At 41.2% G+C, this 26,288-nt stretch overlaps 1 protein-coding gene across 1 annotated transcript in view; it reads left to right on the forward strand.

Moving 5' to 3' along the window:
* Nucleotides 1–26,288, forward strand: part of LOC106568017 (GDNF family receptor alpha-2) — an 86,121-nt gene that overhangs the window by 14,093 nt on the left and 45,740 nt on the right. The window contains exons 4-5 of the mRNA XM_014138011.3: nucleotides 18,691–18,884; nucleotides 19,000–19,187. Of these exons, the coding sequence (XP_013993486.1) occupies nucleotides 18,691–18,884; nucleotides 19,000–19,187 (382 nt within the window). The remainder of the gene's footprint in view (nucleotides 1–18,690; nucleotides 18,885–18,999; nucleotides 19,188–26,288) is intronic.

Below are 26,288 nucleotides of genomic sequence, written 5' to 3' on the forward strand. Positions count from 1 at the left end.
CAAACAACCACCTCTCTGGAACACATAGTCTTCTTGAACACACACACACACACACACACACACACACACACACACACACACACACACACACACACACACACACACACACACACACACACACACACACACACACACACACACACACACACACACACACACACACACACACACACACACACACATACACACACACTGGCTTTGAACTGATAGATTTGTGAAGAAGTGTTGTATTGGTAATGTTTTTGCTGTTGTTGTAGCTGTTGTTATGAACACTATTGGAAGGGGTTAGTCAGTGATACATGTTTAATATTACATAAACATAACACGTCAAATGTGCCATGACTTCATTTGTTGTTTTTTCCCCTCTCATTCTGTCAGATTTAGGTAAAGGTTCTTGATTCTTCTAACATCTAATGCCAAAGTAAAACAAATATTTCCTTCCACTATATTTATTGCACCAGTATAGGCGCTTATCCTTTAAATCCAAGTCACATTAGGATTGATTTATAATTTAAACCTAACCAAACCTATGACCTGGCCGTAGACTGGTATGGAGTCCTCTAGAGGCCAAAAGCCTGTGTTAGCATGGCCAATGCCATTAAGCACTTTCACCTTTTTGATTTAGTCAACTGGGTGGGACATCCAACTTCATTGGCTGATCCCTCCTGATGACCCTGTTGACATGACTTAATGACCCGGTTGGAGTCATGACAGCCGGGTCATCAAGAGGGATCAGCCAATTAATTTTACTTGAGAAGAAAATTGCCTATTTCAATATTGAGCTGGCCTCAATGGTGCTGCCAATGCTCTCACAGATTCCATCATGACAGAGATACAGAGATGTTATGTCTATCCAATTCTATGGTCCTGGCCCACCACCTTATGTATTACTGCTCTCCAGTGGCAAGAAGTAACATCCTCCCCAAAAACTATAGGCTTACAACACCTAAATGGCTCTTAGCCTCCCAATCATAGGCTACTTTTTGTCCCTAACACTAACAATTGTTTACAGACAGATTATTTCACTTATAATTCACTGTATCACAATTCCAGTGGGTCAGAAGTTTACATACACTAAGTTGACTATGCCTTTAAACAGCTCAGAAAAGTCCAGAAAATGATGTCATAGCTTTAGAAGCTTCTGATAGGCTAATTGACATCATTTGAGTCAATTGGAGGTGTAGCTGTGGATGTATTTCAAGGCCCACCTTCAAACTCAGTGCCTCTTTGCTTGACATCTTGGGAAAATCAAACGAAATCAGCCAAGACCTCCAAAAACAAAATTGGAGACCTCCACAAGTCTGGTTCATCCTTGGGAGCAATTTCCATACGCCTGAAGGTACCATGTTCATCTGTACAAACAACAGTACGCAAGTATAAACACCATGGGACCACATAGTCACCATATTGCTCAGGAAGGAGACGCGTTCTGTCTCTTAGAGATGAACGTACTTTGGTGTGAAAAGTGGAAATCAATCCCAGAACAACAGCAAAGGACCTTGTGAAGATGCTAGAGGAAACAGGTACAAAAGTATCTATATCCACAGTAAAACGAGTCCTACATCGACATAACCTAAAAGGCCGCACAGCAAGGAAGAAGCCACTGCTCCAGAACCGCGATAAAAAAAAGCCAGACTATGTGCAGTTTGCAACTGCACATGGGGACAAAGATCGCACTTTTTGGAGAAATATCCTCTGGTCTGATGAAACAAAAATAGAACTGTTTGGCCATAATGACCATCGTTATTTTTGGAGGAAAAAGGGGGAGGCTTGCAAGCCGAAGAACACCATCCCAACCGTGATGCACGGGGGTGGCAGCATCATGTTGTTGGTGTGCTTTGCTGCAGGAGGGACTGGTGCACTTCACAAAATAGATGGCATCATGAGGAGGAAAATTATGTGGATATATTGAAGCAACAGCTCAAGACATAAGTCAGGAAGTTAAAGCTTGGTCGCAAATGGGTCCTCCAAATGGACAATGACCCCAAGCATACTTCCAAAGTTGTGGATAAATGGCTTAAGGACAACAAAGTCAAGGTATTGGAGTGGCCATCACAAAGCCCTGACCTCAATTCTATAGAAAACTTGTGGGCAGAACTGAAAAAGCGTGTGCGAGCAAGGAGGCCTACAAACCTGACTCAGTTACACCAGCTCTGTCAGGATGAATGGGCCAAAATTCACCCAACTTATTGTGGGAAGCTTGTGGAAGGCTACCCGAAACGTTTGACCCAAGTTAAACAATTTAAAGGCAATGCTACCAAATACTAATTGAGTATATGCAAACTTCTGACCCACTGGGAATGTGATGAAAGAAATAAAAGCTGAAATAAATCGTTCTCTCTACTATTATTCTGACATTTCACAATCTTAGAATAAAGTGGTAATCCTAACTGACCTAAAACAGGGATTTATTTCTAGGATTAAATGTCAGGAATTGTGAAAAACTGAGTTTAAATGTACTTGGCTAAGGTGTATGTAAACTTCCGACTTCAACTGTACATGTGTTAATCCCCACCAAAACGAAATAAAAATTAGAAAATCAAGTCTGAAAACTAACTGAAACTAAGCTGAATTTCAAATAAAAATCTAAAAACGAATAGAAATAAAAACCCACATTAAATCACAAAAGTATAATAACCTTGGTAATAATACATGGGCATGTTTTTTAACTATTTATTGTTGTGTATTTGAGTATTTTCAAATGATTTCTTATAAATAGCATACATTTTATTTTCTCCCAAATACTTACTACCAAAATGTCTATGTAAGTAATTGAAATACCCTGAATAGTATTTGAACCCAGGTCTGTTGGTCTGTGTGAGTGTGATTCTGACACGGAGGGACTACTCAGAACGCAAATATAGAAAACTCAGCCCGTTGCTCCTATGTTGATTGAGATGAACAAACAGAAGCTATCTTCTGAATGTGTGTGTGTGTCTTTCTGTCTGTAACTGAAGCATGTGTGTGTGTGTGTATCTGTAACTGAAGCTATCCTCCATCCTGTCACGAAAAGCTATTTTCTTTCCAATTTCTGTATGCGCCAGTTCACAATTCTCATTATTTAAAGCATTGAGAGGTAATCTTCAGCTTCTCTAGGAGACAGCTTCACTGCAGAATAAATAACATTCACACACACACGAAGACCAAAGACTCCACCATTCCATTTGTACATGTGAAACAGAGTGTGTTTATATTTTATGACTCGTGTATACTCTCTCAGTTCATCAAAGATAAACACTCTGTCTGATGATTGATCATACTTAATTTGAACTTTCTCTCTCTGTTTCTGTATTTTGCACAGAGTCCTAAGCTTGTAAATGTCAGTAGGCTCCAGCAGCACAGTGTGTGTGTTTGTATTTGTGGACATGCAGGCGAGTATGTGCATGTGTGTGCGTGTGTTGCCTAGAGTGAGGTGATGACCTTATAGACAGAGGTAAAAGGATCCTATCAGTCCGATTAGATTTGTAATAATCTCATGTGAAGATGCCCACTCATCCCTAGATAGTACTCTATCCACTTTCCATTCACCATGCAGATATCTGAGACCTGAGGGAGAGAGAGACAGGGAGGGAGAGAGAGAGGGAGAGCGAGAGAGAGGGAGAGAGAGAGTGAGGGAGAGAGAGAAATAGAGACAGGAAGATAGATGGACAGACAGACAGAGACAGAGAGATTAAGGGAGGTAGGAAATGACAAAGAGAGATGGGAGAATAGGAGAGGGAGAGACAGATAAAAAGAGAAGGATGGAGGCAACAAGAGAGGGAGAAGAATGCAGAGCAAGAGAGAGACAGATGGGGAGGTAGAGAGAGGGGTGAGATAAGAGGATGATATAGAGGAGTGTTAAATAGCATGTGCAGAAGAAAGAGGAAGAAAAAGGAGTAGAACATTAAAGTATGTCTTAGACAAGACTGTTACCAATCGATTGGAGGGAAAGGCAGAGTGTGACAGAGAGAGAGTGTGTGTGTGTGTGACGAAGGACATTTTAGCAGACAACGGAGAAACAATCACCAACAAACACACTTATTTTTCCAAAACACTGAGACACATCAATATAGACAGCTCTGACTCAAATGTGTGTGTAAAATAGAGGGAGAGAAATAGTGTGTGTGTGTGTGTGTGTGTGTGTGTGTGTGTGTGTGTGTGTGTGTGTGTGTTTCTCAGAAGACAGCTGCTTTGTTACAGATAGAGTTCAACTGTGGGATGCTTTAACTGTTTTTGCTGTTGGACAGAGAGTTGGATTGATCTGTGAGACAACCCTTTGATATGAAGGTACAACTCCCTGTCATAATAGTGACATAACAGACATCATAAACAGTTATAACCTCTCATATCAGGAGAAGAGAGAAGAGAAGAAGGCAAAGAGAGCCGAACAGAGGAACAGTAGAGAGGAGAGGACGAAAGGTGAAAAGAGGGGAGAGAAGGAAAGCAGAGGAGAGAAAGAGGGGGAGGAGAGGAACAGAGAGGAGGATGAGAGAGAAGGAAAGCAGAGGAGAGAAAGAGGGGAAGGAGAGGAACAGAGAGGAGGGTGAGAGAGAAAGAGAAAAGGAGGAAGGAAGAGGGGATATAGTTACTTTTAGCTGTTCTGGCAGATAAGCTGCAATTACCAGCTTAGTCATACATCACAGTTTCAAATCAAATCATCACATTTTATTCATCACATGCTTTGTAAACAGCAGGTGTAGACTAACAGTGAAATGCTTACTTACGGGCCCTTCCCGACACTGCAGAGAAAAAGAAATTAGAGAAATAATAGAAAAGTAATAACACGTAATAATAAATACACAATGAATACACAAGGTTGGAAGCACAGAATAGTCTAGAAAGTCATTTTATGCTGTAGCGTTAAGATTTCCCTTCACTGGAACTAAGGGGCCTAGCTTGAACCATGAAAAACAGCCCCAGACCATTATTCCTCCTCCACCAAACTTTATAGTTGGCACTATGCATTGGGGCAGGTAGCGCTGTACTGGCATCCACCAAACCTAGATTCATCCGTCGGACTGCCAGATAGTGAAGCGTGATTCATCACTCCAGAGAACGCGTTTCCACGGTTGCGAGCTATACACCACTCCAGCCGACGCTATGCATTGCGCATGGTGATCTTAGGCTTGTGTGTGGCTGCTCGGCCATAGAAACCCATTTCATGAAGCTCCCGGCGAACAATTCTTGTGTTACGTTACTTTCAGAGGCAGTTTGGAACTCGGTAGTGAGTGTCCCATTATGTGAGCTTGTGTGTCCTACCACTTTGCGGCTGTGCCGTTGTTGCTCCTAGACTTTTCCACATCATAATAATAGCACTTACAGTTGATCGGAGAAGCTCTAGCAGGCCAGAAATGTCACAAACTGACTTGTTGGAAAAGTGGCATCCCAGTATGGTGCCAGGTTGAAAGTCATTGAGCTCTTCAGTAAGGCCATTCTACTGCCAATGTTTGTCTATTGAGATTGCATGGCTGTGTGCTCGATTTTATACACCTGTCAGCAACAGGTGTGGCTGAAGTAGCCGAATCCACTAATTTGAAGGGGTTCCACATACTTTTGTATATATAGTGTATGTACTGTACATATAACTAGGAATAAAGTGACTAGGCAATAGGATAAGTAATAAACTGTAGCAGCAGGGTGTGTGATGAGTAGGGCTGTTGCGGTGACTGTATTACCGCAACACAGGCGGTCACGAGTCATGAAGGCAGTCAAATTCCACATGCCTGTTTAGTCACGGTAATTAGGCTTCTCCAAGCTCTAATGCAGCTGATGGTCATTAGTAGCCTACCAAACTTGCTAACAGCCTGGTACTCAGTACTCTGTTGTTACGACTTCCGCCGAAGTCGGTCCCTCTCCTTGTTCGGGCGGTGTTCGGCGGTCGACGTCACCGGCTTTCTAGCCATCGCCGATCCACTTTTCATTTTCCATTTGTTTTGTCTTTGTTTTCTACACATCTGGTTTCTATTCCCCAATTACATGTTCATTATTTAACCCTCTGTTTCCCCCATGTTTGTGTGCGTGTTTGTATATAATGTTCAGGTCTTTACTTGTTGGCTGGTATTATTTGCCGGGTTCGTTATTACGGCCGTTATTTACGAGTGACCGGTAATTTCACGCACCTTTAGTATTTGTTTTATACTGGTGTTGTTCGTGTGTCACGGTTGTCGTAAGGAGAAGCGGACCAAAGTGCAGCGTGTGTGTCGTTCCACATTTTATTAACACGGTGAAACTATGCAATACATAAACATGAACTAAAGAACAAAACAACAAACTGTGACGCAGAGGTGAAACATACACTACTCAAAAACAATCTCCCACAAACCCAGGTGCAAAAAACCCCTACTTAAGTATGATCTCCAATTAGAGACAACGAGGACCAGCTGCCTCTAATTGGAGATCATCCCAAACAAAACCCCAACATAGAAATACAAAACTAGAACCTGACAACATAGAAATAGAAAACATAGAAGAAAAAACCTGTCACGCCCTGACCTACTCTACCATAGAAAATAACATCTTTCTATGGTCAGGATGTGACATCGTGGAATAAATTACCTTGTACACTCATCTCTGCTCTCCTGCACCTGATTCCATACACCAGTTACCCACAGCGTGACAATTGTCTCTTTAATCACTCTGACATCAATGCAAATGTATTCGAAAATCTAATCAAACTCTTCATGAGAGCCCATCAACTCATGTTGCACAACATTTCAATAGGCTATGCAATTGCGCAAGAAAACAGAATGATGGCTTCTACTTAAAAGTGAAAATAAACCATGGAGAAAAGTGTCCTCCATTCGCTATTTAAGGGCATAGATGACATATATTTTTTCCCGCTGCCCCAGTTTTGATACATGTGCATGATAGTTGTCTATTCTAAATAAAAAATAATTTCACACATATATTATTTAGTATATGTAAAGACAAGATTAAATCAAGAATAGTCTGATGGGTGACAATATTAGCCTATCACTTGTGAATTATATATTATCACTTGTGATTGATGACCAGCATAAGAAACAATGCCTTTTTTTGCGACTTTTTCTAATCATAGTCGCACACCTCATGTAGTCTAGCCCATAGACCTATATGTTTTAATAAAGTTTGTATCACAACTAAAGTGGCCAAATAACTTCTTAAAATTAAGCACATTAATCCACTTTACAAGGGGTGTAGAGTCTAACTGGCATACATAAGCACCGCGTGAGTTTCAAGTTTGGGGAAGATAATTTGCACAATAAAAATGCACCTTTATAATAAAAGCATAATTGCATTTGCGGTCACTTTTGATACTGGTGTTTTCAGCTAATGGAACATTCTCGCTTATAGACTACTAGCATGTGCACATTGCTGTGCTTATAATGTGAAGAATTAGCCTAATCAACATTTTAAGCTAAACATTCTGATCTGTTGCGTCAGCCACATTGCGTAAAAAAGTTTATTTTTATGCTAATAGTTGTATTAATTTAGGATCTATCACACTCCAAAACTGTCCCAGACTATGTTTGGAATATTTATTTCTCACATAGAATAGAATAGGTCAACCTTTGTTCTATGGGGGATAGTAGATGACAAAGGCTACTGCTTTTGCTGTTTGTTAGGCCTACTCATCTTGTTGGCTGACGAAAAGAAAATGTGGACCGCATATCTTCAATATGCACCTCGGAATTGGATAAGTATGACTTAGCTGACTGGAGACTTTGACATCTTTTAGGGCCTTCCTCTGACACTGTCCTGGATGGCAGGGAGCTCGGCCCTAGTGATGTACTGGGCCGTATGCACTATCCTCTGTAGTGCCTTGAGGTCGCATGCCAAGCAGTTGCCATACAAACCGGTGATGCAGCCAGTCAAGATGCCTTCAGTGGTGCAGCTGTAGAATTTTTTGAGGATCTGATTGCCCATGCCAAATCTTTTCAGCCTCCTGAGAGGGAAGAGAGGTTGCCGTGCCCTTTTTACAACTGTTGGTATGTGTGGACCATGATAGATCCTTAGTTATGTGGACACAGAGGAACTTGAAGTTCTCAACCCGCTCCACTACAGCCCGGTCGATGTGATTGGGGGCTTGCTCGGCCCTCCGTTTCCTGTAGTTTACCCTCCTGTATGTGCTTGTGTATGTATGTGTGTGTAATTGCATGCATGTGTGTGTTTGTGCATGCCTGTTGTGCTACCCAGCTACGTGCGCATGTAGTTTCTGAGTACAAGGGACTCTAGACATTGATCGTTATTATCTAATATCTGATGGGGTTTGAATACATTCCATGTTCAGCTGTGTTTTTATCAGTCTGTTTCTAACAAGGTTCTTCTTTCATCTGACACATCATAGGTCTGTCTGTACAGTATACTGTAGGTCTGTCTGTACCGTTACAAGCGTTGGTTTTTCGATCGGACGTTACCATGTTAGCCCGTTGGGCACACTGATTGGTGTCACCTCGTTAGTCAGTATGCGTTACAACTGTGCTGGTTTGTCATCTCGTTAGTCGGAAGGTGTTTCACCAGGTGATATTTAAGAGCGGCTGGCCCAGTGCTCCAGTTGTCTTGATAGATGTGGATTGTTAACACCTTTAGTTGGCTCTCCCTATTTGATTTCTAAAAAAACAAACCTTTATCTGATCTTCCATGTTTTCGTTTTGCTCCACTTTTTGGTTTGCTTCCTGTCTTAAAGTTTGGTGTGGGTTTTTATTTTCTTTGCCTCTTCTTGGGCAAATTTAGTGGGTCTCATGGTGGATGTCTTTTAGGTTCCAGTTGTTGCTAGTCAACTTTCAGTGGACACCCCCATGAGTGTCTTTCAGAACCCCTCCTAGAATCCCAGCTGTTTTGTTTTGGTTGTTGTCAGTGACGATTTCTTAGTTCTAAAGAAACCAATTGTTGGTTTCTTGATGGGGAACTTAAAAGTACAGTATACGGTAGGTCTGTCTGTATAGTATGTCTCTGCTCTGTTCTGTCCAGCTCCATCTATACATCTGTAATTCTCCATATCGTTTCCTTTCATATTCTGTCCATCTCTCTAACTCTATGGATGCGTGTATGTGGCTGTGGTCAGGCTAGCCAGCTGTGTCTACCCTGCTCTCAGGCAACTCTATTGATCTCTCTTCCCCCCCCCGTCAACTCCCTTCTCCTCTCTTTTTCCTCTCCTCACTTCTCTAGTTCCCCCCCCCTCTCCCCGTCTCCTCTTCCCTCACTCCCCCCTCTCTCTAACCTTGTTAGATCATGCCTCGATACGATGCGTGTGTGTGTGTGTGTGTGTGTGTGGGGGGGGGGGGGGGGGGGGGTGTAAGTTGAGAGGCTGCCTGACTGCAGCACTTAAATAAAACATATGTGTAAGAAACCGTGTATGTGTGTAAGTGTGTGTGTACAGATAGTGTATGAGTGCATACGTGTTTGTGTGAGTGTGTGTGTGTGTGTGTGTATGCATCTGAGTTCATGTGTGTGTGCGTATATGTGTGTTTGTGTCTGTGTGTGCCTGTGGGCAAGGCTTTGTGTGTAGATGCTGTAAAGGCTGTGTGAGAGAGAGATAACAGCCGACCTAGGGCAACACTCTAATTGGCCCATGCACTCACTCCAGATACTTCTTTCTCCCTCTCTCTCTCTCTCTCTCTCTCTCTCTCTCTCCTTCTTTCTTCCTCTCTTGGGATCCCTCACTTAGTTTATTACAGGAGAGGAAAGGGGATGGAGGGAGGTGTGGAGAGCAGAGGAGAGGAGAGGATAGGGATGGAGAGGAGAGGAGAGTAGAGGGGAGAGGAGGGGAAGAGCAGGTTGCTCAAGATCCACTTGTAGATCCAACATCCGTCCAGGTACCCAAAACCGGTCACTATCGGCAACGGTGAGAGCTATTACAATTAAGTAGGCTGAGGTTTTGCTAGGACGTTGTGGATGGGAGTGGTGGATGGACGTAAGCCGCGAGCTCCGCTTCTGGGGGTTGCGCGTTCAATCCCAGTGATAGGCACCCATTTTTTTCTTCTAACCTTACTCCAAACCTTAACCCTTAACTATTTGAAATGAATGCCTAAACTTAACTGTGGAGTTGTTTGTGTTTTAACCCATTCCCAAAGGCACAGTGCAATCAAAAACAAGATTTTCCTGTGTTTTATATACACTCACTGGCCAATTTATTAGGTTCACCACCCCATTCACAAAAATGGATCTGACAGAAAGTGAGTCAAGGGGCTGTGGCTTGCTATATAAAGCAGGCAGGCAGGCATCAAGGCATTCAGTTACTGTTCGATTGAACGTTAGAAGGGGCAAAACTAGTGACCTAAGCGACTTTGAGTGTAGCATGATCGTCGGTGTCAGGCGCCCTTTTGCTCCACTTTTTGGTTCCAGTATCTCAGAAATGGCCGCCCTCATGGGCTTTTCATGCACGACAGTGTCTAGGTTTTACCGAGAATGGTGCGACAAACAAAAAATATCCTGTGGGCGAAAACAGCTCGTTGATGAAAGAGGTCGAAGGAGAATGGCAAGAATCGTGCAAGCCAAAATACGAGCCACAAACAAATAATGGCACAGTACAACAGTGGTGTACAGAACAGCATCTTGGAACGCACAACTTGTAGATCCTTGTCATGGAAGGGCTATTGCAGCAGACAACCACACCAGATTCCCCTCCTATCAGCTAAAAACAAGAAGAAGCGACTCAAGTGGGCACACGATCACCAAAATTGCCTGGAACATGACAGCGAGTTCAGTTTACTTAAGTGGCCTGCGCAGTCCCCAGACCTCATCCCAATAGAGCATCTGATGCCCTTTTAGTGTGAGATCTGTGCCAGCCTGTTTTGGCGGGATGGAGTTTGCATCTGCCTAGTTAATATACCAATAAGAAACAGTGCTCCAAACCTCTCTGCCAATAACAGCTAGGTTTCAGTTTTCCCCTCCCCACTCAGACTACTCCGAGACAGTCCTCTTGCTTGAGAAATTGTTATTTTCTAAGAAGCTATTTTTGTTTCTTTTTGACCATTTTAAAAGAAAACCATCACAGTTAGGTACTTAATTGTTATCCATAAATTATTTGATATTGAGATAAAAACAGCTACATTGGGCCTTTGACTCTAAACTTAAACATTCTGAATTAATGCATAAATGTAACCAGTTGCGAGGCATCGGCAACAGCAGCGGTACATCCCGGGGTGCAGCTGCAGCAGATGGAGCAACGCAGGGTATCCAAAACACTTTGAATTTAGACTTTGGAAAAATGTGGACAGACATCAGAATCTGATGTCAAATTGGTCAAACCGTGATATTTTGTTGAGAGGAGAGGAGAGGAGGGGGATTGAGATGAGATTAAGAGATAGACAGGGCCTTTTAACAAGAATACAGGTTAGATTACAATCAACATGGTTGGGTAGGTTACTTTCTAAATGTATTCCTTACCACTTACTAGTTACCTGTCCAAACTCACTAATGTCATCTGATTACTTTCAGGTACTTTTATATTACTTTCCCCTTAAGAGACGTTAGAAGAAGACAAAGATGAATATTACCAATTGCAGGATAAATCAATGTTAGAGTTTAAATAGCTGGCCATAAATGGATGTTGCATTTTACAATATGGGTTATGTAGGCATCTTCTAACCCATTGCTTTCCACTTCAATACATTAAAAAAACTAAGTCCGTCAGATTTCCAGTCATTCCAATTATTTTATACCTCTTGATCTTCAAGAATAGGACTTGGAAATATGAAAATATAGATTTGTCAAATTATTTTACCTGAAAGTAACCCAAAAATGAAGGATTTATTAGCCCACTCTGTTATTTATGACTTTGTTGTCATGGAGGACTGATTGGGTTCATTGCTTCGAGTTTACAAATAAATGCTGCCCTTATTGAGTGGCATTTCTTTTAGTACCAATGAAAAGTGCTATTTGCGTTTGGAAAATGAATGCCATATGCTACATTTGCTATAGGCCTATTGTTTACGTGTTTTGTTGGTGACACTTTAATATCTCGATAATTGCTTTATTCATCACAAATTAGATTGAGCAATAAAAGCCCCATTGTGGTCTTAACCTTTTACTGCATTGGGCTAAATCAGGGTCACACAGAGTATTTCTTGGTAGTCTTAAACAAATCTACATTGAAACAAAGGATACACCTCACATACATGGTTATGGGCTTAAAAAAGACACCTGGACCATGTCAGATATACTGTAGAGTTGAAATGGAATGCAAACTCATTTTTTTGTTTTCATTCCAATATTACACTATATATACATCACAGAATACCGAAATATAGCAAAACTGTTTGACATAGAAACACCAGATTTTCGGCAGGGTTTTTGAAATAACATTTATTAATTATGAAATTCTGAAAAATATTAATAGCATTCCACCCATGATTCCACTAGATCATTTGACTGCAGGAAAGGGCTACATTAAACTTGTTTTTGACAGTATGTGGAGAACAATACCACGGAGGAGTTTAAAAGGGAGGAACTCCCTCAAACTTGAATTCCATAGGCTGGGATCCCCACTATGCTGTTGGAAGAGTGCATTTTTCACTGGTCGCAAAAACAAGAATTGATAGGTAGCTTAAACTTCTTCAATTGAATGTTATTGTGTTAAAATACACATGTATTGTATATACATTTGTGAACAGCCATCCACCGCAATCACCATCCATAAGATGCAAATAGCTAAATGAGAGAGCAGCAGTGTGATTCACATAACTGCGCTATGTATCACCAGTAGGCTACACCGTTGCTGTCGTCCTCAGCTTCAAGCATTTATTCAAGATGGATGTATATTCTTTGAATGCCGACAGCCGTCGCACCATTTGGAAGACAGCGTAGCCCACAAAAGGCCTATTCCTGCTCTTTTCACACGATCCATCAAAATGCATTTGTTTGTGTCGTTATTGTGGTCTCTGACTTGTAGTCAGATTCGTTCAGGCGGAACAAACTTGAGCCTTTTTTGAATGCTGATTTGAATGTCATTGATAAAGAGTAAAGGTGTCATAAAGAATTGTTTCGCAAACATTCTTTCTGAATTTAAAAGTAATCCTAGAAGTAGTCATCTAGTTTTTCAAAAGTATCAGTAATTTGATTCCAATATTCTTGCTGGTAACGTAACGGATTATTGTTACAGTTTTTTGTAATCAATTAAATGTAAATGATTATGCACACACACACACACACACACACACACACACACACACACACACACACACACACACACACACACACACACACACACACACAGCCACACACCTGCAATGAATACAGACATCAGTGCACACATCAGTAGTTCTGTGCAGCTGGAAGGTGAAGCTGTAATGAAGTCTTTATTCTCCAGTCATTAAGGCTTGTCTACTACAATCACCCTGAGCTCAGCTCATTTCACACAATCAATACACTACGAGGAGGAGGGGTGTGTGTGTGTGTGTGTGTGTGTGTGTGTGTGTGTGTGTGTGTGTGTGTGTGTGTGTGTGTGTGTGTGTGTGTGTGTGTGTGTGTGTGTGTGTGTCAGAGTTGCCCTAAGGGAACAATCATGCTGTATAAGGCTTGAAGGACAGGACACATGTGTTAGTTGTACTTAGTCTACTATGGAAGCTAATATGCCCTGTGCTGACTTCACATTACTATTGGAAACACATATCCAATGCCAGTCCTGAGGCAAGTTCAGCAAGGCTACATGTTGCCAGTGTAACAATTTCAGTTGAACGATTTGAATGAACATTCCAAAATGTTACGGTGAAACATCAAACAGCTACTTTTTGTAAGGATTACTGTTAGTTTTTTAGCGATAATATTCAAACTGAAAATGTCTTAGCTATTCCTACTAAATCTAATAGAAAGTCTACATGTCCACTTGTTTATGTTTAGAGGCAGTTTAGACCCGAAACAGACACTTACGTTCGCTGCACACTGCCTTCTAACATTAGCGAACGGTCATGTTCGCTAACGGTCAAAACAAAATGGAATATGTTAGCTAACGTCAGCCAACTTTCATAAACTATTTCCTGTGTTTGAACGCACCTCTGCTCTATTAACAGCCTGATCACTAGAAATAGACTTTGATTTTGGACATTTGAAAAGGTCCTGAGAACATCGACATATATGCCTTGCTCGGCGCTCACAAAAAAAAACGAAAAACGATTGCCCAGCACTGGGCACAAACTAGTGATGCTCAGAGCTGGCGCATGCTGCTTTGACTACTGAGGCCCCTCAGTTCACAATGCTCTAGCAAGCCGTGAGAATACTTGGTGATACTTGATGGTAATAGTGCGTTGTTTTTTATTATTTTGTTTTAAGCCTTCCCAAACCATAGACTTAGTCTTAACCACTCGGAATGAATGCCTTCTGTTTTAACCCTGTACCAAGTGGGATTAAAGGATCCGCCCCTTTTTTGTTGTTGCCTAAAATGACATACCCAAATCTAACTGCCTGTAGCTCAGGCCCTGAAGCAAGGACATGCATATTCTTAGTGCCTTTTGAAAGGAAACACTTTGAAGTTTGTAGAAACGTGAAAGGGATGTTGTAGAATATAACACAATAGATCTGGTAAAAAAATAAATACAAAATAAAAAAACAACAGTTCTTTTGTATTTTTTTGTACCATCATCTTTGAAATGCAAGACAAAGGCCATAATGTATTATTCCAGCCCAGGCGCAATTTAGATTTTGGCCACTAGATGGCAGCAGTATATGTACAACGTTTTAGACTGATCCAATGAACCATTGTATTTCTGTTGTATCGAACACTGCTCAAATGTGCCTAATTTGTTTATTAATAACTTTTCACGTTCAAAATTGTGCACGCTCCTCAAACAATAGCATGGTATTCTCTCACTGTAATAGCTACTGTAAATTGGACAGTGCAGTTAGATTAATAAGAATTTAAGCTTTCTGCCAATATCAGATATGTCTATGTCCTGGGAAATGTTGTTGTTACTTATAACCTCATGCTAATCGCATTAGCCTATGTTAGCTAAACTGTCCCGTGGACGGGACACCGATCTCGAAGAAGTTTAACTTGTTATGGATAGGGGGCAGTATTTTCACGGCCGGATCAAAAACGTGCCCGATTTAATCTGGTTATTACTCCTGCCCAGAAACTAGAATATGCATATAATTAGTAGCTTTGGATAGAAAACACTCCAAAGTTTCTAAAACTGTTTGAATGGTGTCTGTGAGTATAACAGAACTCAAATGGCAGGCCAAAACCTGAGAAGATTCTGTACAGGAAGTTCCCTGTCTGACCATTTCTTGGCCTTCTTTGTCATCTCTATCCAAAACAGAGGATCTCTGCTGTAACGTGACACTTTCTAAGGCTCCCATAGGCTCTCAGAAGGCACCAGAAAGTTGAATGATGACTCTGCAGTCTCTGGCTGAAAAACAGTAGCGCATTTGGATAATGGTCGATCTGAGAACAATGAGACAGGGGCGCGCATGCACGTGAAGAGGCCATTTTACATTTTCAGTCTTTGAACGAAAACAACGACTCCCGGTCGGAATATTATCGCTATTTTACGAGAAAATGTTTTATCCGGCCGTGAAAATACTGCCCCTTATCCCCAACAGGTTAAAATGGTGTAAAATAGTCATATGTTTGAAAAATGGAAGTTTTCGGATTTTCGAGGAGTTTGTATTTCGCGCCACGCCCTATCATTGGATATTGGAGCGGTGTTCCGCTAGCGGAACGTCTAGATGTAAGAGGTTAATTAACCCTGTAACCACAAAATTCAGTCTCAATTGCCAATTTCCCTGGGAAATAAATGGACATCACAAGAGACTGTATCCTGCACAGAGGTGACAGAGGGAGAGGGGTAAGCGTGCCTTTCTCATTGTGGACAAACTTTTTATGGATGGACAGCTATTCCCGAGACAGCTCCATAACATCATGGCTATACTAAATTCTACGGGGACACCAGGTTACGGAAGAAATTATGGGGACTGTAAAATATCTGAACAGTATAAAGTTGATATGCGCACACACGCACTCAATTACACACTCACTTACACACACAGACACACACATACACACTTGATCTCGCTCTCTTTCTCTCTCTTCTCTCCTTCTCTCTTTCTCTCTCTTCTCTCCCTCTCTCCGCCCTCTCTCTATTGTCTAGAACTTTCTATAATTCAACATGGTTCTTGTTTGTCTGTCTACATGTCTATTTATGTTTACATCAAGCAATGGGAAGATATCAGAGCAGGGACATTGGGGAATAACATCTTGTACGGGATACATTTGTACTGTAGTGAAGCCATCTCTATAGTAATGCAATGTCTCTTTCATAATCATATGATACGTTAATTACTATGGAAATGCTGGGTTGTGTTTTTCTATGAATGTGATGTTTAATGCAACTTTGACGTTGATTCTATATGGATTACAATTATCATCTTGAATATGAAGGCTACACTCACTACAACAACATGAAACGTCTAAGAAGCCAGGCCTGGTATTCATAGCAGATTTTGAAAAGGCCTTTAAAAAGTAAGATTGGATTTTACATGGATCTCAAGAAGATTAATAAGAAAAGCTCAACCCTTGTTTAAAAATTGACTTTTGCCTTTGTGCAGAAATTAAATTAAAATGAAACCTTGTTTAAAGTATCTCTCTTTTTCAAACAAGCAATGCAGAGCTGGTTATAATTTCATCCCCAGAACAGACAGAATAAATATTATGGTTGAACTAATAATGTGCTGGTTGATAAAATACCTGCATTTATGGAAAAGATGTTTGAGAAGGGTATTTTATTTTTAAATAATATTGTAAATTGGAATGATAGAGTTACAGTATGTCTTTCATGGAGCTATCGGAAATGTATGGGAAGGTCTTCTCAATCCAAGATTACAACCAATTGATTATAGCACTACCCCAAAAATGGAGGTAGGGAACTGGTCCGTCTGCCCAATATAAAGGATCAAAACTGGCAGAGGATCAAAAATAGCATAAATAGGAAAATAACCCAGTTTCATTTGGGGACCAGGATGTTGACAGCTGTGCCATACAGTTTGAAAAATAGCTGGGAAGAGATTTTTGATGTACTGATTCCATGGCACAGGGTTGTAAGAGTTCAAGATTCAAAACTTCATGCTTTTCAGCAAAAATTATGCCACCAACAAAATGCTGAATATTTGTGGCATTTTGTTGCCATGATACAGAATCAATAAACCATTTGTTCTGGTATTGCCGTCAGGTAGCTTGTTTCTGGTCTCAGTTCAGGAATGGCTGAAAAAGCATAGCATTAATCTAACATTGACGCTAGAAATAGCATTATTGGGAGATTAGAAAGACCTGGTCAGTCAATTACTAATACACTAATACTCTTAGTAAACATATTTATCTTCAACTTGCAATCTGTGGATTCGATCAGATAGATAAAAAAATGGTATGTTAAACATCAAAGCATAGTTGAAAGATATTTAAATGGCACGTAGAAATCCAAAGAGGGTGGCCAGCAGAGATAGGTGGGATGGGCTGAGGGAAACTGAGGGTTGTTGGAATGTGGAACTGGAGACAAGTGGGAGTGAAGATTGACGGTCAAATATACAAGTAAAAAATACAGTCAAAATGAACAAAAGGGGGGGGGGGGGCTGTGGGGAAGTCAGGGGGGTTGTGGGGGAGTCTTGGATGGTTGAAGGGCAGCTCTTGAGGGGAACTGTGGGGGGGATCTTGGATGGTTGGTGGCCTGGCAGTTGGGAGCTTGGGCCGGTGGCCGAGAGGTCGCTGGTTCGGGTCCCCAATTCGACTGTGTGGGGGATCTGTCCATGTGCCCTTGTGTGGGGGCGCTTGACCCTGGTTGCTCCTGTGGGTCGCTCTGGATGGGAATGTCTGGTGGATGACTGAATGTAATGGAAATGTTGAGCGGCTTCACTGCAGGTAGATAGTAAGTAAAAAAATAAAAAACGATAAAAAAAACTGTAATTGACATTCATTCATAATATGTCAAATTCCAAAGGGAAGCTATGAGATCTTGTTACTATTAGAAGCGTAGGAGGTTGCTCAGGGTTGAACAGCTCATATTAATGTCTGGAATGGTGTGAATGGAATGGTGTCAACCACATGGAAATACATTTTACATTTTAGTCATTTAGCAGACGCTCTTATCCAGATCGAGTTAAAGTTAGTGCATTCATCTTAAGATAGCTAGGTGGGACAACCACATATCACAGTCATAGTAAGTACATTTTTCCTCAGAAACGTAGCTACTGTATCAGTAGAGTCAGAGCTAGAAGGAGGTGGGGGGGTCAAGTGCAAGTGCAGGTTGTGTTTATTTAATTTTTTTATTCTGTTTTTAATTCCATTCCAGCCATTACTATGAGACCGTCCTCCCCAATTAAGGTGCCACCGGCCGCTTGTGATTAGAAGTCTAATATAGGATGTGAAGTATGAAATAAAAATGCTAATATAATATTTGTTCCCACTACGACAAACTCTGTCACCGATGATGAGAATTAGGTCTTGATCTTTACAACTTTTACATTTCTCCTCCCAATGCACTTAAACTGTGTGTGTGTGTGTGTGTGTGTGTGTGTGTGTGTGTGTGTGTGTGTGTGTGTGCGTGTGCATGCGCGTGTGTGCGTGTTTCTGTTGTAGCATCATTAAACCGATAATATAGTGAGTTTATATTTAGCTACAGTCACATTAGATGCTAGTGATGTGTAACAAGACAAACACTGGGGTTACACAGTGTGTCTGTTAACTGTTTGTGCTCATCATTTTCTCTCTCTCTCTGCCTCTCTTTCTCTATCCAACCCATCTCCCAGACTCTTCTCTGTCCAAGGCCAGCCCCTGTTCGGAGCCAGGGAAACCCTGTAACCCATGTCTCGATGCAGCCAAGGCTTGCAACCTCAATGAAACCTGCAAGAGACAACGCTCCAATTACATCGCTATCTGCAACAAGCTCTCTCAGCCCTCACTGGCCAACCAGGAGCCTTGCAGCCGCAAACGATGTCACAAGGTGGGTGGGGGTTGGACCTGCACAAATGACATCCTATTCCCTAGTAATACACTACTTCTGACCAGAGCCCCATCACATGGTGAATTATAATAATTCTATAATTTTGTGTTCCCAGGCGCTGCGTCAGTTCTTTGAGCGTGTGCAGTGGGAGCTGAGTTACCCCCTGTTGTTCTGCTCGTGTCCGGACCAGGCCTGTGCTGAGAGACGTAGACAGACCATTGTACCTGCCTGCTCCCACCAGGAGAAACACAGACCCTCCTGTCTAGAGCTACGACGCACCTGCCGCTCCGATGCACTCTGCAGGTAAACAAACCCAGACAGACACACACACAAACACACATACACCTCTACAAAACGTACACTCAAGTATATACACGGATTTGCACACGCATGCAAGAACATAATTCCAAACACACTCAAGTGTGCACACTCATTTATGCATGAACACACAAACAAACACATACACACCCGAGCACTGGGATCCGAATCTTTTGGCTGCCTCATGCATTTAATTTCCTTTCTGCCTCCTACATAATGTTAAAAAGCACCCAGTAGTGTGTGGATCTGTTTGTGTGTTTTTTTTTTTTTGTGTGTGTGTGTGTGTGTGTGTGTGTGTGTGTGTGTGTGTGTGTGTGTGTGTGTGTGTGTGTGTGTGTGTGTGTGTGTGTGTGTGTGTGTGTGTGTGTGTGTGTGTGTGTGTGTGTGTGTGTGTGTGTGTGTGTGTGTGTGTGTGTACTGAAAGACTTTAAGGGTGATTTAAAAAGTGAGAAAGCGAAAGAGAGTGACCAAAGATGGACATAGAAAGAAAAGAGAGAGAGGTGTAAAAAAAAGAGAGCAGAGAAACAGAGAGAAAGAAAGAGAGAGCGGTAGAGAGATTAAGAGGATAGTTAGAGAATGGTAACGGGTGTAACTTGGGGCAACCTCTGAGTTGGATGCTAATTGCAACAGGCAGCCAGGAACTCATTAGCTATGCAAATATGGTAAATATGTAAATGAGCAGTCCCAATGAGGGACGACTAATTAAAGAGAACGTTTAGACAAAACAATCTAATTATAACCAAAAACAGACACAAACATACCCACGCACATATGCATGTGCACACGCGTGCACACACGCACAACCACACACTAGGCAACAACCCATCTACACACTCCTATCTCCTCTCCCTTCCTCTCTTCTACACTCCTCTCCTCATGTAAATATAGGTACAAGTTGTTTAAATGGGAGTTTAGGCTATTTCTGACTACATTATGTTTTCAATGTCAGCAGTGTCAGGTATGCGTTTATATGTTATTATAATTACATGGTGTATTGTGTGTGTGTGTATTTGTGTGGATATGTGTGTGTGTGCGTGTGTGTGTATGTTTTTTTCTGCCTCTGCTAATGTAGATATTATAATAAGGTGTCTCCCATGGGATTACTGTGAGTCTGCTTTACTGTGACTGACAAGTCAGGGTCAGAGAGAGAGGGGAAAAGAGCGAGAGGAACGAGAGCTGGGGAGGGTGAAACAAATAGAAGGATAGAAGGAGAGAGAGAGTGTAGAGAGAGGGGGGAGAGAGAGTCTATGTCCTCATTAGATATGCATGCACACCCCTTTAGCCAGCCAAGGTTGTTAGCTTGGACACCAGAATACAGCATGTAGCAGCTAATTGTCACGCAGTAAGTCCAACTTGTATTTCTTTGTGCCCAACTTTTTATTCAGTGTTACAGGTACAAAAAACAACGCATAGAAAGATAACCCCAACCCATCAGCAAACATTCACTGTCTACTTGATACGCAACTCCAGTGTATATTTGGCCTTGTGTTTGAGGTTATTGTCCCCTTGAAAGGTGAATTAATCTCCCAGTGTCTGGTGGAAAGCAGACTGAACCATGTTTTCCACTATGATTTTGCCTGTGCTTACCTACATTCCGTTTCTTTTTATCCTGAAAAACTCCAGTAAAAATACCCATAACATAATGCAGCCACAATCATGCTTGAAAATATGGAGAGTGGTACTCAGTAATGTGTTGTATTGGATTTGCCCCAAACAAAACACCTTGTATTCAGGACAAAAAGTAAATTGCTTGCAACATTTTGCAGTATTATTTTACTGCTGTTTTGCAAGGGAGATAAGGTGTCAGATATTCTGTACAGGCTTCCTTCTTTTCACTCTATCAATTAGCTTAGAATTCTGGAGTAATTACAATGTTGTCATCCTCAGTTTTCTCCAATCACAGCGTCTTTGACATTATCTGGTATTGTGTGTTGGCCAGTGACAAAAAAATCTTAATTTATCAATTTTAAATTCAGGCTGTAACACAACAAAAAGGGGTGTGAATACTTTCTGAAGGCACTGTGTATAGTTTGTATTTATTATGGATCCCCATAATATCCTGCCAAGGCAGCAGCTACTTTTCCTGGGGTCCAGCAAAATGAAGGCAGTTATACAATTTTAAAAACATAACAATGCATTCATACCAGATTTTACAACACATTAAGTGTGTCCTCTCACTCTACTACCACATATCTACAACATAAAATCCATGTGCACTGTACGTGTGTGTATAGTGCATATGTTATTGTATGTTTGTATGCATGTGTCTGTGCCTATGTTTGTGTTGCTTCACAGTCCCTGCTGTTTCATATGGTTTATTTGTATAATTTTTTTAATCAAATCTTATTGCTTGCATGAGTTACTTGATGTGGAATAGAGTTCCATATAGTCATGGCTCTATGTAGTACTGTGCACCTCCCATAATCTGTTCTAGACTTGGGGACTGTGAAGAAACCTCTGGTGGCATGTCTTGTGGGGTATGCATGTGTAACAGTATAGCTTCCGTCCCTCTCCTCTGCCCAACCTGGGCTTGAACCAGGGACCCTCTGCGCACATCAACAACTGACACCCACGAAGCATCGTTACCTATCGCGCCACAAAAGCCACGGCCCTTGCAGCGCAAGGGGAACAACTACTTAAGGTCGCAGAGCGAGTGACGTCACCGATTGAAACGCTAGCGCGCACCACCGCTAACTAACTAGCCATTTCACATCGGTTACACATGGGTGTCCGAGCTGTGTGCCAGTACTTCAAACAGACAGCTCAGTGCATTCAACATGTCAATACCTCTCACAAATACAATTAGTGATGAAGTCAATCTCTCCTCCAGCCAGGAGAGATTGACATGCATATTATTAATGTTAGCTCTCTGTGTGCATCTAAAGGCCAGCCATGCTGCCCTATTCTGAGCCAATTGCAATTTTCCTAATTCCCTCTTTGTGGCACCTGACCACACTACTGATCAGTAGCCCAGGTGCGACAAAACTAGGGCCTGTAGGACCTGCCTTGTTGATAGTGCTGTTAAGAAGGTAGAGCAGTGTTTTATTATGGACAAACTTCTCCCCATCTTAGCTACTGTTGTATCAATATGTTTTGACCATGACAGTTGACCATGACAGTTGACACCTTGACATCCTTGGTTAGTCCAAGCAGTTTAGTCATCTCAACTTGCTAAATTTCCACATTATTCATTACAAGATATAGTTGAGGTTAGGGTTTAGTGAATGATTTGTCCCAAATTCAATGCTTTTAGTTGTTTTTCCTTGCAACCCATTCCGAAACTAACTGCAGTTCTTTGTTAAGTGTTGCAGTCATTTAATTCGCTGTAGTTGCTCACACATTTTTATTTTACATTTTATTATTACTTTTTATTTTAGCCTACTTGGTAAATATTTTCTTCTTCTTGAAATGCACTGTTGGTTAAGGGCTTTTAAGTAAGCATTTCACGGTAAAGTCTACACTTGTTGTATTTGGCGCATGTGGCAAATAAAGTTTGATTTGATGTATAGTGTTGAGTAATCCGCATACATAGACACACTGGCTTTATTCAAAGCCAGTGGCATGTCATTAGTGAAGATTGAAAAAAGTAAGGGGCCTACACAGCTGCCCTGGGGAATTCCTGATTCTATTGTGTTGGATAGGCTTCAATTAAAGAACATATTCTGCATTCTGTTAGACAGATAACTCTTTATCCACAATATAGCAGGGGGTGTAAAGCCATAACACATACGTTTTTCCAGCAGCAGAGTTTGATCGATAATGTCTAAAGCCGCACTGAAGTCTAACATAACAGCCCCCACAATCTTTTATCATAATTGGTTTGTATGTGTGGGGCTTTAGCTGAGTCAAGTATATTCGTCCAGGCCTCAATTGATCCTTGATTAGCGCTATTCATTCTTGTGGTTGATAATACTAATGTTATAACTTATAATAGTAACTGTATCCACTAATTAAATGGGAGAGAGTGTGCAGTGCTGCCTGTGAGCAGTAATCTTCTCTGATTGGTTGAGAGATTCAAAGTGCTATCATCGTTAAGTAACATACTGTAATAGATTAAAAACATTGAATATTTAAATTCATGCACTTCAAAATGTATTTTGTAAGTTTACCACAGAAGCATTCAATTGCAGGGCACTACCACATCCTTTACCTGATTTAGGGGACACAGTGAACAGTTGGGAATTGGGGCCAATTTCATCGTAATACGTTTCCTTGGTGTTAAATACCGTCTGTAAACAAACGTAAAATGTATAAATTGATGGTTTGGATTACGGAATACCAAGGTCATATTTTTCCATGTTCTGTTCCAGTTAAAGGGTTGTTAATATTCAATTAGATCTACGGACCATACTTTTATAATGGATAATTGTTCAGATACAATTAGATCTGTCAACCATACTTTTTTAATGACTAGCTCAGAATATGAGCTTTCCCAAAGCTGTTTATATATTATAGAGATTGGAAGCACAGATTATTTATTTATAAAACCCATCATTGGATGGTTTGGTAGTGGGGTTTCCCAAGGGACTCCATAAGGGAAAAAATGTGGAATGTTCTCATACAATTAGTGTCCATGATATCGGTAAGGGTACGGATTCCACATTTGGACCATTGGAGGGATGCAAAAGGTTACCCTCCGGATTATAAGGCATTATTGTAAAATATTGGAGTACGGGCATACCATTTTGATTCCCAGTTACATTTTTTTTAATGTTGTGCCAAATGGAAATTGTGTGAGCAATAATAGGACCAAAACATAGTTTAAATGTTTTAAGGGATATATCAGTGAAGACCACCTCATCGAGTGCAAGAGGAGACACTATATTTCTCTCTATATTCAGCCGAGGGGCTGAAGAATTATGTCTAAACCAATTTAGGATGGGGTGAAATACTAGTACCTGGAAATCCTGGAAATACATTTTAATGTTTGGTTCGGATAGTCCTCCTATCTCTTTCCCTCTTTGCAAATGTGTTAATTTTATCCAGGATCGTTTACCTCACCACACAAATGTTGAAACCGCACTATGAATTGTATCCCAATAGCCAGAAGGGGGAGCCATGGGAAGCATTAAACTACAGAAATTCAGCTGTGGCAGTTTTTCATTTTGACAACAGATATTCTGCCAGTTAAAGCAACTGGGATATTATTCCATCTACTGAGGTCCGATTTAATTGTTTTCCGTGTTCTATTAAAGTTCTATCAATGGTTTTATCTAAGGAAGGAAAGAAATCTACTCCTAAATATTTAAAATGGGAAACAGCAGGGTTTCCATAAATAGAGATGGAATGCTCCAACGGGGTCTTGAGAGGCATTGGGGCAGAAATTAAGATGAATTAATCTATGAACTTCAATGTGTTTGGGAGCGATTGAGATACATTGTCCACATACAGTACAGTAAAATATTGTCTGTGTATAATGAGAGGAAGTAATCAGTAGATTTAGGAAAATGTGTGTTATTTCCTTCGATTGATGAATTGCCTGGGCCAGGGGTTTCATGGATAACAAGAATAGCAAAGATGAAATTGGATTGCCTTGTCTGCTGCTTCTAGTGATTCTGAATGGAGCAAAACATATATTGCTGGCTATAACTATGACTGAGGGATTAGAATAGGGTATTTTAATCATATGAATGAAATTGGAACCAATTCCCATATTTATTTTTATTCTACCTTTATTTAACTAGGCAAGTCAGTTAAGAACAAATTCTTATTTTCAATGATGGCCAAGTTCAGGGGCAGAACGATTTTTACCTTGTCAGCTCGGGGATTCAATCTTGCAACCTTTACTAGTCCAACGCTCTAACCAGTAGGCTACCCTGCCACCCCAAATATGTTCCAACACAGACCAGAGATATGACCATTCTAGTCTATCAAAAGCTTTTCCTGCATCGAGAGATAATACACTCCAAGGAACTGTTGTTTCTGATGAAGCATCTAACATACTGTACACTTTGAAATAGTAGAAGGAATTTATCAGAGGATAAACGCTTTTTAACAAACCCGTTTTTGTCCGTGTGGAACTATTAGGGTACGTACTTCTAGAGACGGGACGACAACATTTTGGAAAATAGTTGAATATCTGTATTTATCAAGATAGTGAGAACACTGAGTGGCATCCTTCACTATTTTTAATAAAAGCTAAATGAATGATGTATTCACATCTCTCCCAATTTAACCTTTGTGAATGGCTGTATTAATCATTTCGATTCAGGCTGGGGGTGCCTGTGTATGCTGTCGCAGTGCCTACTACTACAATTTCCAAGTCGATGTTGGCAACCCATCCCTGCTCTGCATCGAGCGGAGCTTCTCCATCTTTCGGAGGCCTGCGCCAGGCGCCGGGAGCAATGGGCTCAAGTTAATTATCCTGCCTCTCGCCCATCCATAAAGGGTTCTCTGAGTCCTGTGAAGCGTGGTAGTGGGTGGATTTCCTCATCCTTCTCGCCAGCCGTGATTTTGGGAAGCTCCATGGTAAGAAAAGTGACTATCCCTGGTGCAAAAACAATGTCCTATCCCGGAGCTCGAGTAAATTACATTACTAAGCTGCTCGTGAATGTACTACATCAGGACATGGAAATTGATTCTATCGTAGTCCATGTGGGTTTTAACAAAGAGTTGCAGTTAGTTTCAGAGTGGGTGGCAAGGACTAAGTTAGTCCTAAATATTTCCAAAACTAAAAGCGTTGTATTTCAGACAAGTCATTCACTAAACCCTAAACCGCAGCTAAATCTTGTAATGAATAATGTGTAAATTGAGCAAGTTGAGGTGACTAAACTGCTTGGAGTAACCCTGGATTGTAAACTGTCATGGTCAAAACATATTGATACAACAGTAGCTAAGATGGGGAGAAGTATGTCCATAATTGTCACGACTTCCGCCGAAGTCGGTCCCTCTCCTTGTTCGGGCGGCTTTCGGGGCTCGACGTCACCGGCCATCTAGCCATCGCCGATCCACTTTTCATTTTCCATTTGTTTCGTCTTAGTCTTACACACCTGGTTTCAATCCCCCAATTACTTGTTCATTATTTAACCCTCTGTTCCCCCATGTTTGTTGGTGAGTAATTGTTTGTCTCGTATACGGTCCGTTATT

This window comes from Salmo salar, chromosome 01 (assembly GCF_965601325.2).
Source record: "Salmo salar chromosome 01, fSalSal1, whole genome shotgun sequence".
NCBI lineage: Eukaryota > Metazoa > Chordata > Actinopteri > Salmoniformes > Salmonidae > Salmo > Salmo salar.